This window comes from Squalius cephalus (genome assembly GCF_949319135.1).
Source record: "Squalius cephalus genome assembly, chromosome: 3".
Taxonomy (NCBI): Eukaryota; Metazoa; Chordata; class Actinopteri; order Cypriniformes; family Leuciscidae; genus Squalius; species Squalius cephalus.
In genome coordinates this window covers 19,729,259-19,744,393 of record NC_137124.1, presented here as the reverse complement: position 1 = coordinate 19,744,393, position 15,135 = coordinate 19,729,259, and the positions used below count along the sequence as shown (strand labels likewise).

At 37.2% G+C, this 15,135-nt stretch overlaps 2 protein-coding genes across 3 annotated transcripts; one reads left to right on the top strand and one right to left on the bottom strand.

The window, feature by feature from the left end:
• Positions 1–465: 465 nt before the first annotated feature.
• slc7a6 (solute carrier family 7 member 6) lies at positions 466–10,707 on the top strand. Of its 2 annotated transcripts, none has more exons than XM_079867186.1 (10): positions 466–566; positions 3,493–4,039; positions 4,546–4,671; positions 5,512–5,656; positions 5,769–5,892; positions 5,965–6,068; positions 8,435–8,531; positions 8,798–8,947; positions 9,680–9,863; positions 10,262–10,707. In XM_079867186.1, exons 2-10 carry the CDS (start codon positions 3,553–3,555, stop codon positions 10,327–10,329), a joined length of 1,485 nt encoding a protein of 494 aa, XP_079723312.1. In that variant the 5' UTR covers positions 466–566; positions 3,493–3,552; the 3' UTR covers positions 10,330–10,707. The 2 variants fall into 2 exon arrangements, with proteins under 2 accessions (XP_079723312.1, XP_079723313.1); XM_079867187.1 differs by lacking the exon at positions 466–566 and adding an exon at positions 1,024–1,074.
• Positions 10,708–11,424: 717 nt separating this feature from the next.
• On the bottom strand, positions 11,425–14,566 carry slc7a6os (solute carrier family 7 member 6 opposite strand). The gene is made up of 5 exons (XM_079867188.1): positions 14,216–14,566; positions 13,437–13,751; positions 12,441–12,647; positions 12,093–12,225; positions 11,425–11,923 (listed from the first exon to the last, which is right to left on the bottom strand). Exons 1-5 carry the CDS (start codon positions 14,408–14,410, stop codon positions 11,790–11,792), a joined length of 984 nt encoding a protein of 327 aa, XP_079723314.1. The 5' UTR covers positions 14,411–14,566; the 3' UTR covers positions 11,425–11,789.
• Between the last annotated feature and the right edge of the window lie 569 nt (positions 14,567–15,135).

The window sequence follows — 15,135 nt, the reverse complement described above, 5'->3', positions numbered from 1 at the left end:
TGTTATGCAAACTGTTTTCAACATCGACAATAATAGGCTAATAAATGTTACTGCAGCACCAAAAAAGTATATTAGAAATTGAATTCAGCATATTAGACTGATTTCTTGATGTTGAATAGCCAACAAAAAGGTTTATGGACGTTATTTTTTCAGCTATGTCGTTTTAGAAAAACTTATAATAATAAAATAATCATTAGGTTTGTTTATTCTTTTATATCCTTTCCTCTGAAGCAAAACCTTATTTCTCACTTTAAAGCAAATCGCCGGACATAAAATGTATCAGGTGTGAACCAGCGTTAATCAGAAGCCACTTAAACACATACACAAGAATACATTACTTTTAAATGGTTCGCTTTTGGCTGCAGGACAGCACCTGAATGGGCTTGCTGACAAACTGGGTTGATCTGTCTGATTTGCAAACCACCCACGTGACATCAATTTTACCGGTATCACGTGACTTTCTTTGGCAGCTTGCCCATGGTGTATCTGCTGTAGTTAAAGATGCTGCTGTGTCTGCTGCTAATGTCACCAGTTAAACAAAGACGATAAAGAAAGGACACGACAAGGTAAGAACATATTTGTGTTTTTAACTTTACGCTTAAAGAATAAGAGGGGCTGAACAGGTTGTGTTAAATCGGCAAAAAAAAAAAAAAAAAAAAAATCCATTTTTTAATGACATTTTACTTATTTCTCCTAAACGCCCGAATTTAATGTTTTCAAAATGTTCAATGCAAAGCGGAGAGGGGAATATCTGCGTTCAAATGACGCAGTGGTCGTGTCTCATATTCTGCTGCCCTCTACGTTAGAAAAACAGGATGTAGCGTCTCATCTCATCGATTACTAAATGTTTTACCTTTATTCAAGCCATTCTCTATGATGACATTTACTCTCTGAACAAGTGATTTATGAGCGCTGTATTAATTAGCCCACCACTCCAAAATCGTACACACAGTACAGAGTCAGACTGCCTTATTACAACGTTTAAAACACGCTGATACGGTTGTTTTGTTGAACAGCTGATTTGCTGGAGGGGGAATGACGGATGAACTCAACGCTAAAGTCTCGTAATACATCGTAATGCAGTTTCAGAAACTTGTTTATTCATTTCTTTATTTTGTGTGTTAGCTGATGACATGTTATGTAATATCTTATTTTGCAGAGCTCTATCTTTCTTTTCTGTAACTCGACACTGAAGTGCGTCTTGTCGTAACAAAGAGGGTTGCCATATTCTAACTTGTTTTGATCGCGGGGTGCCAAGTTGTTGTTGTTGGTTTTAGGTGGTTTTTAAAACCATCTTTTGTTTATGTGCTGCCAAAATTAGCAATTTCTTGAGAATTGTGTTAATGAAAAGTTATGACAATTACTGGTTTCTGAAGAAGAAAAAAAAAAAAAAAAAAAAAAAAAAAAAACGGCTGAAATAACGCTAAAACCAGCCTAGGTTGGTTGTCTGGTCTTCGCTGGTTTAAGCTGGACTTCCAGCCTGTTCAAGCTGGTGTTCAGCTGGTTTTAGCTGCTCTCCCATCTTGACCATCTAAGACCAGCCTGGTCAGTTGAAAAAAAGTGTCCAAAACCAGTCTAAGCTATTTGGCTGTTTTTAGCTGGGGTTTTTTTCCAGCAGGGTACTACTTCAAAAAATGCTTAAAATGAATAACAAACAACGTGGACCTTATTTGCTATATTTAATTAGACATTAATGACAATGAGACTTTGAGGGATAGACATACAGTACAGTAAGTTTTCTGAGCGTAAATCATTTAGCTGATGCAACATGGAAAATGCATCTTTCCAAAACATTTTCCGAAAGAGAGATCTACAACACATATTCAAACACACACTTACAGTATTTATACTTCCATTTAAATATTTACCTGTGAGGTTTAAACATATTATCTTGTGCTTATCAGTCTGTATCAAACAGATAAGCTCACAATAAGAAGAAAACATCAAAAGCATCAATCAAAAGCAAGACAGGTTTCCACAACAAGGCCGCTTGGCTCATTCAAAGTCAAATCTAAAATTATGTCATTGAGTCTCCAAGACAACGACAGTGGACTGCCTTTATCACTGTAAACTGTGTCATGTGTGCAGATGTTTTTGTGAATTTTCCAGTTCTGGGAAACCTCTTCTAGGATGGGAAACAAGCCTCAGGGAAGGAAAACTCTCTGGGGAGTGTTTGGGAAAAATTGAATCAGTGCTTGTTTATCAATTGCTTGCTACCATTATATAATAATTAAAAATGATATGCCCTCAGTTTGAAAGACAAGCTAGGGTGGACTGTTGGTTTTCGAACACGCTTAGTGTAATGACCGCTTTACAAGGATCAATGTTGATGTACGTGGTTCAAGCCAAATAATCAGAGGAATGTGCTATCAGCTCTCCACAGTAGGAGAGGTGACAGGAGCGGACATCTCGTGCTTAATCATTTATAGAGGGTCAACAAACAGTCAGGACTAAATGTGATTTCCCTAATATAGAAACCCATATAGACCCTGATTAAACTTGCACGTTAACATATCGTGTACATATGATGCTAATTTTTCACCTTCTGATTTGGAGATGGGTTGTGAAATGTTTGAAGGAAGAAAAACTTTCTTGTTTACGTAATATCAGTGATGCAATCTTCACACTAGTTTTTCGTCAATTAGCTACAGTACATTTAGCACGTATGCAATATACTCATCACAATGACCTGACTTCACACCATCACTAGACATTAGAGACCAGATGTGACTTTTTAATTATGTGTGGGTTATTGCTTTGATACCCAATGTCTTTTTTTATGTTTAAATTTTTTTTTTTACCTCCACCATGTCTTGTAAAACTTGTATGACTGTCTTTCTTCAGTGGAACACAAAATAATATATTTTGAAGAATGTTTCTTTGGAGAACTGTTTTTTCCATACATTGAGAGTTAGTGGGGCCCAAAACAACACTGCAATTAGGCTATTTTATTTATTGTAGGCTATTTATTTATAGCATTTATATTAAAAAAGGCCTTTATTTGTATATTTTCAGTTTAATTTTAGTGATTTTTTCATGTGCTTTTGTCATTTTTATTAGTTTGATATTTAATATAGTGTCATTTTATTAGTATTTTAATATTATTTAGCTTTATTTTGTTTTTTGTATTTACTTGAACTTGTTTCAGTTAATTGTCAGGCAACATTTCCAATTTTAAGTCATTCATATTTATATTTTAAGTTATTTCACCTTTTTTTCAATTACAGAAAATGTATTTTTATAATAGTTGTAACTTTTTTTAAAGTTAACAATAGCTACACTTCCCCATTGACTTTCATTGTATGGACAGAAAACCCACTGAGACATTATTATTATTACTATTATTATTTTTATTATTTTTTCTCAAAATATCTTCTTTTGTGTTCCACAGAAGAAAGTCATGCAGGTTTGGAATGACATTTGGGTAAGCAAATGATGACAGAATGTTTCTTATATAAATTTTTTTCTGGTTTGTCTTCTCTGTCAAATTAGATAAGGCCGACGAGGGCCGCTTCTATCTCCGCGCACCAACACGTACGTCTGTGGAACAAGATGGAGAACGACACTGAATCTAAAAAATTGAACGGCCAGTCTGAGGGTCCTGCAACCCTTTCAAAACCCAAAGAGACCATGCAGCTCAAAAAGGAAATCTCGCTCCTGAACGGCATCAGCCTCATCGTGGGGAACATGATTGGCTCAGGCATATTTGTGTCGCCAAAGGGCGTTCTCATCTACAGCTCCTCCTACGGACTGTCTCTAGTTATCTGGGCCATCGGTGGCATCTTTTCAGTGGTAGGTGCTCTCTGTTATGCCGAGTTGGGCACAACAATCACCAAATCTGGTGCCAGCTACGCCTATATCCTGGAGTCTTTTGGAGGCTTCATAGCGTTCATACGTCTGTGGACATCGCTGCTCATCATCGAACCCACGAGTCAGGCTGTTATCGCCATCACCTTTGCCAACTACTTGGTTCAGCCGCTCTTCCCCACCTGCGAGCCGCCGTATTCTGCTTCACGACTTATTGCTGCAGCCTGTATCTGTGAGTAAGGTGTACATACGGTACTGTTGCTCTGCACCCTTGTTTTTCCACATTCTTGATGTCTTTCTCACGCTAGTGTTCTCTCTTCCTCTCTCTGTTTTCTCACCCTGAGATCTGATAAGCTGCTGAGTCCCATTAAGGTCTAACTTTAAAAATGTCATGGGGCAGTTAATGAATAACTTGTTTTTGAGTTCATGGAGCCCATTCTTCTGGTTCTGTGGTGCCTCTCCTCTTATACCTGTTTCACTTGGATACCTTCAGCAGCCTCATTAGACATGCCTTTCTAAATGAACGAAACATTACTGTTGCCATGAATACCACCAAACTCGTTTTACTTCCTACTAATCCATTCAAGTTGTAATAATACTTTAATTGCTGTCCTATCATTTGGCTTTAGGGAGTAACCATTGTTGTCATTCATTGCGCATTCAATTTACTTTTCAGAGTAATTGTGTCAACATATATTTATTCTTATGCTAACATGCTTACTATTCATGATGTTTCAGGCCTGCTGACCTTTATTAATTCTGCTTATGTCAAGTGGGGTACCAGGGTGCAGGATGTCTTCACTTACGCCAAAGTGCTGGCCCTCATTGTCATCATTATCACTGGGATAGTGAAAATGTGCCAAGGTAAAAAAATCAGCAATCTTATAATGATGTTTTTGAAAATGTTTTACTTGTTCATGTCTGAGCCAGATGTTGCTCAAATTGTGAGATTTGAATCAGCTTAAAGGGATAGTTCAGCAAAAGGGATAGTACCCTCATATCCAAACCTGTATGACTTTATTTCTTCTGCAGAACATACAAAAAAGATACTGAAAATGTCTCTTTTCTTTTGTTTGTTTTTTCTTCCATTCATACAATGGAAATCAGTGGTAATCAAAACTGTTTGGTTACCAGCATTCTTTAAAATACTGTATTTTGTTTTTGTAGAAGAAAGAAAGGCACACAGGTCTGAACAGTAGAGTGAGTAAATGATGACATAATTTATTTCTTTAGTTTATTTAACAGAGACAGTGCACACAAATAAGCATAAAGTAGGGGTGTCCAATCCTGCTCCTGGAGGGCCACTGTCCTGCAAAGTTTAACTCCAACCCTAATTAAACACACCTGAACCAGCTAATTAAGGTCTTACTAGGCATACTAGAAACTTCCAGGCAGGTGTGTTGAGGAAAGTTGGAGCTCAACTCTGCAGGACAGGACTGAGTTTGGACTTTCATCTGTAGTCCCGGGACAGAATGTTGAAGTCAACCTAAAAACAAATACAAAATGTGAAGTCAAAATAAAAATTAAAAATTAAAATCATGTTATAAACATGCAAAAGCGTACAGTATGCATAGTACTGTATATTTGATATATAAATGCAAATAACACTAAAAGAGCAAAACCGCAATACAAAGTGTTCTAAGAAATGTTAATCTTGAAGATCTGCTAAACTTTTCAGTACTTTTCGTAATGTTTCCCACACAGGTTTCACAATGAACTTTGAGGATTCATTTCAAGGCTCGTCTCGTGACCCAGGAGATATCGCTCTGGCATTGTACTCGGCTCTTTTCTCGTACTCAGGCTGGGACACTCTTAACTTTGTCACAGAAGAGATTAAGAACCCTGAAAGGTACTTCTTTGAGACAGACTTGACCCTTAGTTCCTGTTCCTGTTGAGAACATACAGCATGAAAAAATAAGTATTGATAAGATAGCTAATTCTTCTGTTCATGCGTGTCTCAGGAACCTTCCCCTCTCCATTGCAATCTCCATGCCGATCGTTACGATCATCTACATCCTCACAAACGTGGCCTACTACGCTGTGCTCGACATGAGTGCCATCCTTGCCAGTGATGCTGTTGCTGTGGTGAGTTCATAGACCTCTGTGTTGTCATAATGTTTGTAGTATCTGTGATCTAACAGCTAATATTTCCCATAGACGTTTGCAGACCGCACCCTGGGAGTGATGAGTTGGACCATCCCCATTGCGGTTGCTTTATCCTGTTACGGAGGTCTTAATGCTTCCATCATTGCTGCATCTAGGTCAGTCTAAAGCTTGATTTCAGAGATGGTCTTATAATTGGGAGATACAAGGGTTCATGGCTCAACCATTGGAAAAAGCTTAAAGGGGACATTACACACAAAGTTTCTGCCAATCTCATGTTAATCTTGAGTACCTATAGAGTAGTACAGCATCCTTCATATCTCCGAAGAGTCTTTAGTTTTATCAGATACGCTGTACCGGTTCTTTCCGAAAACAGCCGAGCTCCTGGGGGCGTGCCGTGGGCGGAGCTAAAGAGTCACGCACAATACATCATCGCATTATCCCTGGATAACTTTTGATTCACTATACGTTCGTGTTAACATTATATGCAGTTACGCGCCAATTGCCAACAAAACAGACATTTGTTTCCTACCGGCTGAAATTCCTACTCATGACCTGGATATTTTAGCGCTGGAACCGCTTCATCTTTCAGTTTCAAACGATCCCAGTTTCAAACTGGGCCTGGTTTAAAAAACATTTGTCACCGAAATGCAAGCAAACAAACAAACACACCCCGGATAAACTAACTGCATCTACTGTTCCTATAACACTGGGTTCTTTGGGAAGCTGAACAAGGTTATCTTTTCCTCACAACCACTGAAGCTTATACAAATCCTGAGGGAGTGTATTTGGCACAGAAATACTCTGTCATACGTCCAACTCATTTTTTTAAACTTTGGCCATGTTTAGCATGAGAATCCAACTCTTTAACAGTGTAAATTAGTCAGAATGCATGAAATCGCATTATACATCCCCTTTAACGGCTAACTTGAATTACGTGTGCCTTGGTAACCAATCACATTACAGCCTTGACATCAATGAATATAGTTCAGAGTTGTGCGACAGTCAATGTTTGCGGAGACCATAGAAATGAATGAGAAATGCAGTCAAATGAATCATACCCATCGCCCAATTGTCCGTGACTTCTCTTATAAAACAGCATTTTTTTCCCGGTGTAAACTAAAAATAGATTAATCTTAAAATTATGTTTAAGAGCAAACATGTTGAAGATTATTCCATGGACTGTCGATTCATTAAATAATTTATTTCCTCACAAAGGCGGTTTATTCAGCGTAGTGAAGCATCTCCATTAACATCCATTAAAAAAAAAAAAAAAAACGGCCTTTTGTCTCCCTCTCTGTGTACCACAGCGTTTGCAGGTGTTATGCTTTTTTCAGCTAAGGTTGCAGGCTTGCCTTCAAGTGGCTTTGTTGATTTCTACACACCATCATGAATAATTTAACTTAAAGGGCTAGTTCACCCAAAAATGAAAGTTCTGTCATCATTTGTTGTATTTTTCCATTCTATGGAAGTTAATGGGTTCCATCAATCCGTTTTGGTTACACATATTCTTCAAAATATCTTCTTTTGTGTTCAGTAGGAGAAAGAAACTTTGGAACAACTTGAGGGTGAGTAAATGATGACAGCTTTTTCATTTTTGGGTCAACTAGCCCTTTAAGTCCATTCTATTTTCATAGTCTAAAGAGACTGATTGGGAGCTGTGTTGGTATTATATGTTTTGAAAATGCTCCTGTACAATTGCAGTGGTTTATAGTTTTATTATTCCTCTTGAACCTCTGTTTTGTTCTTCAAGTTTATTCTTAACGACTGCTGTTAACCTCCAGGAGGAGGAACAGAGCTTAGTTCAGATCCTGTGGTTTTTATAGGAAGCCACTCAATTGCGCTCACACCATCTGGAGCAGCTTTCTGGTAATGACTGTGTGTGGGGGGCCTGCCACTATTCCATGTGTAAGATAATGAGATCTGAGGAGTGTTGAGAAATTTTGGGAGTGTTGAGAAAATATATGCAGTGCTGATGGGAATTCAGTTTCATGTATGATTTATTAGCATGAAATCTTCAAATAAAATAGATTTAGCTTTTTAGGTCATTAATGTGCGAGCATATTAGTATGAAGATAATTTTCATGCAAAATGCAAACAATGTTGTTGTTTTTTTGTGCAATTATGCATTTGGTTTGCATAATTGGTTTGCTTTCTCAGCACTTTGATTAGGTGCCGTGCTATTTCACTATCACTATAAGATGGCATTATAGTTTTTATATTTTTCTGTTTAACTTTAGTGCTTTTGTGGTGTTTTTTTAGGTTTTAAATAAAATTTAAATAAAATTTTAAATAAAATAAAAATGAAAAAAAAATAGAATAGTTTTTTTATTTCAGTTTTAGTTATTTTAGACAATTTAAAATGAGAAATGTTGCCTGTGGCAACTACCTAAAAAAAAAAAAAATGTTTAGTGTTTTTATATTTTATTTTATTTAAGTTCGCGTTTATTTTAAGTTAAATTAATAACCCTTCTTGGGTGCATTTGAGATACATTTGAATAAAGCAAGTCTCTTGCTGCTGCAGGTTGTTCTTCGTGGGAGCTCGAGAAGGTCATCTTCCAGATGCTTTGTCCATGATTCATGTGCAGAGATTCACACCAGTTCCTGCACTGCTATTTAACGCAAGTACATTTCAGTTACACTTATAACGCCTAATGCATCTTAACATTCTCTCTTTATCAGAGAGACTTTTTCTGTGACTCTTCCCCCCCCCTATTTTTAAGTATTTAAAATGATATATTTTATATATACGTTTTTTAACTTTCTATTACTACATTTAGTTCTTCAAATATAAGTGTTACTGTAGCATCTCACAGTCTGGGATGTTTGAGATTTTCTGTCTCCATCTAGTGGATCAAGTAACTAAGGTTGTGCTTTCTGTCTGCAGTGTGCCATGGCTCTGATCTACCTTACAGTGGAAGATGTTTTCCAGCTGATTAACTATTACAGCTTCAGTTACTGGTTTTTCGTTGGCCTGTCTATCGCCGGACAGATCTACCTTCGCTGGAAGGAGCCAGACAGGCCCCGACCACTGAAGGTGAGGCAGTAGACACTGTACAGATGGGAATTTTTTTTTTTAGCACCTTCATAACTTAACAATAACATGAAGAAGTGTGTTATCTGTCATTGTGCACACATAAGCCTGTTACAAACAACTATATCCTACAATTATATGCACTATATTCAAAAGCTTGGGGTTAGGAAGATTTATTTTATACTTGTATTTAGCATTAATACTTCAAATCAGCAAGGGCACATTAAATTGGTCGAAAGTGACAGTAAAGATAGTGTAATGTTACAAATAAATGCAGTTCTTTTGAACTAACTTTAGAATCAAAGAATCCCAAAAATATATCTGGGCTTCCACAAAAATATACAACATTGATAATAACAAATGTAACTGCAGAACCAAATCAGCATGTTATAGAATGATTTCTGAAGGATCGTGTGACTGAAGACGGGAGTAATGATGCTGAAAATTCAGCTTTGCCATCACAGAAATAAATGACATTTTAAAATATATTCAAATAGAAAACGGCTATTTTAAATTGTATTTCTGTTTTTAGCATCTTAACAATTTAAAATCTTTAAAAATGACCCCAAACTTTTCAATGTAAGTGTAAAAAACAGGACTGGTTCAGAAACTTAAATGGAATAACTGTTGTTAAAAAAAGGGAAGATAGAAATCAGGTGCAATTTGAAATGGGACATTGAATGTGAAATAAAATGTTGTTTTCCTCTCCTCTCTTCCATGTTTGTGTGCGATCAGTTGAGTCTGGTGTATCCCATCATCTTCTGCATGTGTGTTGTGTTCCTAGTGGCTGTGCCACTTTATTCTGACACACTCAACTCACTCATTGGAATTGCTATTGCCCTCTCCGGAGTTCCTGTTTACTTCTTGGGTATCTATCTTCCTGAGTCTAAGCGCCCACCCATCATCACTAAATTACTAAGTAAGTACCACAGACTTTAGCACTAAAACTTTCATTTGTTTACAAATTCAGAGCCAAAATGACAGTGGCAGTGACTGGATATAAAGTTGGCTTGAAACGGAAGTTGTATTATTCTTTCCTTCCCTATTGTGACGTATATTCGAGTGAAACGGCTTCTGTGATATTTCTGTGATCTCATGCGAGTGACAGGTTGTCCCGTCCTCGCGCCAAAAAACACAATCAGAAAAAGAGATGTTGTCGTAAGAGGGAGAAAAGTTATTTTGATTAAATAATACAAGGGCACATACAAAATTAAATAATGATGTGCACAAACAAATAATTTATAATAAATATACAAATATTATTGATTTGTTAATTTTGATTTCATGTGAACTTTAACATGTGTCTCCCTTACACAGATGCCATCACTCGTTTCACCCAGTTCACGTGCTTTTGTGTGCTCACCGAGATGGACACCGTTGATTAGAACACTTGCACTCCTCTGACCCACAAACCCACTGGTTCAGGAGGAGGAAACCAATATCTGGAGATAAGGGAAAAAGATCTTCCACACTTTAAGACACAGATGCACTCCTAATGTCACTGCGTTTGGATTTTTATTTTAAGGTGTCGGTTAAGGTCACGGTGCACTGCAAGTATTAGGAATACGACCTTATGAACCATATGGCATGAAAATGAAGGCCATTTTAAAGGTTCATAATGGTACCAGCGCGCTCATGATGCAAACACTATCTGTATTCCTGAATTTGATTATTTATATGTTTATGTAACATTTTCCACCCTGTTTTTCTAACATGCTTTTATTTTAGAATCTAGTCTTTACAATTTTTCAATTAATTTATACACATTTTTTAAGCAAGATATTTATCTTCCTCTTCGTGATTTACTTTCGCACAAATGTGTCAGTTCTTTTATATATATATTTTTTGTGTTTTCGGAGTTGGCCAGAGGTCAGTCCTGTATAATTGCCCACATGCCTTAACTGGTTTTTAGGGGGAAGGTGATTGTACACAGTTGAACGTTCAAATCTGCTGCTATGCTGCTGTACATGTAATGAAGCATCGCATTCACTTGTAGAAGAGGCTAGGTAAGAATAAAGATGAAGAGTACATCAGATGTGCTGGAAACATTTGTCGACTCAATCTAGGAATGTTTTTTTAAGTACATCTGTTCCAAATTTGGATATTTATTATCTGTATTTTTCAAATTCTGTTAACTTCAAATGGTATTCCAGATTTAAACATTGAATTCATTTTCTCCTTTTACAATACTAAGTGTCATGAGTTTCTGTAAAATCAGCCTGAAATGTCCATCAGCCAAACAAGCAATACTTTTTTTACTAGTGAAAATCCCAGTTAACTCAGGATGCAAGTCCAGAAGTAATTTAAACAGGTTATTCTGATGTTTGCGTTGTAGCGTGTCGCACACTGAAACCACACTGTCAAACTGTTTTTATTTGCCTTAATGTACAAGTGTTTCTATTAATTTATTTCAAAGAGTATCAGCTTTTTTTCTACCAGACAACTGTTTGAATAAATGAAATAATTCAAGAGATTTTCAGTTTAATTCTGAAGTCTTTATTTTTTTTATACACATCTACATATTTACAGGTATGTTGTTTTTCACCCCTTTGGATATGGGGAACTTACAAACACTACACACATAACTGACAACACAAAGCACCCCACACTTACACAAACTCAAATAATCACCATTTTCTCCCCATACTATCTTCACATCAAACAATCGCAAAATATTGCAAATAGTAAATCACTCATCTCACTAACGCGCAAGTCAAAGCAACCCACACAAGTACACGCACATGGGCTACCACATACATTCACTTTTGACAAAAGAACATACAGCTTCACTCAACACACGTCAGTAAAAATGGCCTCTCATGCTTGTTATAACACACGGAGGCTCTCAGTCAGAATCGTTATACTCTCGTTCCTCCTCATCAACATCCTTATCTTTGTCATTCTCCAACTCCTGCATCACATCCTGCCGGTAGCATTCCCAGCTCCTCCTGCTGTACGAGTGCTCTTCACTCCAGAAACCTGGACCGAAAAATACATTCAACATATGCCATTTGATAAAGCAGTGGAGGCTCATTTTCTTTTGTTTAAACTTTACTTTATGCTCTTTTTAATGTCATAACATCTAGGGATAGAGGAGCTTTTAAAAAGATTCAGAAATGAAGCAAATATAATAGCTTGGGTGTATGACCTCCATATCGCTCCTCTGCATCACTGTCACCCTCACTGCTCTCATCTGGGTAGTCATTTCTCCAGTTGGTTTCAGCGTTCTCATCATCTTCATCTTCATACACCTCTTCCTCCCAGGCCACTACGTCAGGGACCTGTGTATTCAAAGAGAAAAAGACAAATGAGTCTGTGCAAAGATAAAATAGATCTTCAACTAACCAGGCTTAGTTTTAAATAAAACATACTAAATTCAAGCTGAATAGTAATATTAAAAAAAATCAAGAAAGGATATACAAATAAAAGTTAAACCAAAATATGAATAAAAACTCCAATAGTAAATAGATTATACTAAAGTAACACTGCAACGAACCAGCTCTCCCTCTTGTGCGTAGGGTCTGACAGACAGAATGTCTTGGATCCAGCCTGGTGTGGCCGTCTCTTGGTAGTACAAGTCGTACACGTAGTCATCCTCTTTCTCTCGATGTTCAATACCGAGTCCATCTCCTGACACACTCAGCTTCTCACGAATCATCTTCACAGAGTTACACAGGATTGTCTCCGGGTCAGACACAACAGTCTGAGGAAAAAGAAAACTTCAACTTTTAGTCATTTTAATAAGCGGATAAAAAGTCATTAGCTTCTGGTTAATTACTTTTGTAGACCAGTGTAAATTGTGAATGCATATTTCTTCACAAACTAAGTTGTTAAATCTTCTTCATTTATTTTTTAAATTAACGAGTTAAAAGAAATGGATGGTAAAAGAAAATGTAGCCAAAACTTATATTCAATGTTTAAAAAGTTTAATTAGTTCAGACAAAAATGAAAATTCTGTCAACATTCCCCCTCATGTTGTTCCAAATCCGTAAAACTTTCGTTTAACACAAATGAAGATCTTTTTAATAAAATCGGAGCGATTTCTCTCTCTTCATAGACAGCTACGCAACTGACACTTTGACGCTTCAAAAATTCCATAGAGAAATTCATATCTTTGATTAAAAATTTCTTAATTTGTGTTCTGAAGATGAACGAAAGTCTTACGCATTTGGAATAACACGAGGGCGAGCAAATTATGACAGAATTTTCTTTTTTGGGTGAACTAACCCTTTAAGGTGGATATTGCATGAGGTTGGCTGAGAAAATGCAAAGATTAAGGGTGGATACTAGTTATAAGGTTGTTGTTATAATTATTATAAGATAGTAAATGTTGAAAATAGCAATATCATAAACAAGTAGGCGTGTTCAAACTTCAAATATGAATAAAAAGAAAATATTAATAAGAATGAGGGGTTCTTCAACTACATTTGTTTGTGATTTTGTACATTTTTTCTATTGACAGAAACTGATGAATAAAATCTTCTGGCTTTACCTTGCCAGGCACCTTGACATCACCATCCTCATGCAGAATATCAAACACTTGCACTTCTCCCAAAGCCAGGTTGTCACGGTTCTCTGTTTGGCTGGCATCGTTCTCCTCTCCTCCTCTTGCAGGTGTAGGCTCTGTTGGCAGTCCGGCCCTGTGGCTGGACAGGATCCGGTACCGTTCCTCTCGCCTGGTGCTCCATTTGACACTGCGCAGATCACCAATGATCCTCTGAGAGCTTCCTTGTGATGGCCGCAAGGCATGATGGGCCAGACGTGGACGTGCCAGAGCTTCACGGACATGTGGCTGTACCGGAGCATCCTATAAAAATAATTGATATATTTTAACAATAGGCAAAAATATTGAAACAGATGAGAATTGTGATTATATAGATTTAACCACAGCAATCATTTCCATTTGACAATTATTCTTAATGGAAGTCTAGACTTAATTTCATATTTATCCATCAATGGATCTATCAATCAAGCCATCCATGGTCTACAATGGGTAACATCAAGCATAAACACGTGTAATTTCACTGTTTCATACACTGTTGCTTAATTTTTACAAGCACATTTTTCATATTGTTAAGGAATTATACTGTCCAATGAGAAGGTAAAATAACATCTGCACAAACCTCAAATGTAACAAACAACGTAAAAACAAAGATTTGGCAAGTCATGACGTCTTTACGTCATCAATGACCACCAAAAACAATACAATCTCACAGAGAGCACTAGATTTCGTTTCTCATGACGGCAAAGCAGCTGCCGTACAGTCATTACCTGTGACACCACGGTGGCTACTAGTTTGAACACCGAGTTCTCTATCTTAGGCTCCTGAGGTTCTGGTTCACTTTCATCGCTGGGCTGAGCCGCCGTGGCCTCCGGACGGATCCGCTTACAGGCCAACAGCAGCGCGTCCGCTGGATCAGTACCTCTCTTCCTCTTCACCCGCAGAATGGTCGTGCTCGGGTCCATTTCGGTAAAGACACGTCTGTTGTGTCACCACGGGGAGATTTCAGATGGCAGACAAACAAATACACGAGCCAGCCAGCGACGACAACAACAACCTGCGCTGTAGCCTGCCTTTCTTCCTTTTCACTCGTTTTTTCTCGTTTGGCGGTTTTATTGACCATCATATTGAGGAACAGTAGCGCCACGCTGCGGCGTGGAGTTTCTTACATGTAAAGGGTATCGGTATGTCCCCATATTGTTGCAATTAACCGCCTGCAGAGGTCGCGGTTTAATTGGGTTTAATTAAAGGTTGACTTGAAATCCTTGGATCGGCTACTGTTTTTTAACAATTTAACATAATATTATCCTCGGGTATTTTATCAATCAAGGCCTTTTCTGACCTTTAGGAACATGCTTTAATGAAAAACCAAAATAATTTAAAAGTATAGGCCTATGTCTATATTATAATTACATGATTATAATATAGGCTATTTATAATGATTTCATAACGAAGTCTTTAATTTTAAGATTTTTTACATCATGATAATGATATGAAAACAGTGTTATAGGGTTGTGCAACTTTCCCCAAAAGTGAAAAATGTAATTACCATCACACTCAATATCAAAAATTCACACCAACACATTTTATAGCCTAATAAAATTAACTTGGCTGACCAAGGCCATGGCCAAATCTTTATTACAGGACAGGCTACTGTAATTTTTGTATCGTTTGATGAAACATATTGTTT

Excerpts from the sequence above, each read along its gene's own strand:
- slc7a6os (XM_079867188.1), bottom strand. The coding sequence starts at position 14,410 with ATGGACCCGAGCACGACCATTCTGCGGGTGAAGAGGAAGAGAGGTACT. Across the intron at positions 13,752-14,215 it reads TAGCCACCGTGGTGTCACAG|GATGCTCCGGTACAGCCACA; the intron begins GTAATGACTGTA and ends TTATTTTTATAG. Across the intron at positions 12,226-12,440 it reads ACGCACAAGAGGGAGAGCTG|GTCCCTGACGTAGTGGCCTG; the intron begins GTTCGTTGCAGT and ends TTGAATACACAG.
- slc7a6 (XM_079867186.1), top strand. The coding sequence starts at position 3,553 with ATGGAGAACGACACTGAATCTAAAAAATTGAACGGCCAGTCTGAGGGT. Across the intron at positions 4,040-4,545 it reads TATTGCTGCAGCCTGTATCT|GCCTGCTGACCTTTATTAAT; the intron begins GTGAGTAAGGTG and ends ATGATGTTTCAG. Across the intron at positions 8,948-9,679 it reads ACAGGCCCCGACCACTGAAG|TTGAGTCTGGTGTATCCCAT; the intron begins GTGAGGCAGTAG and ends GTGTGCGATCAG.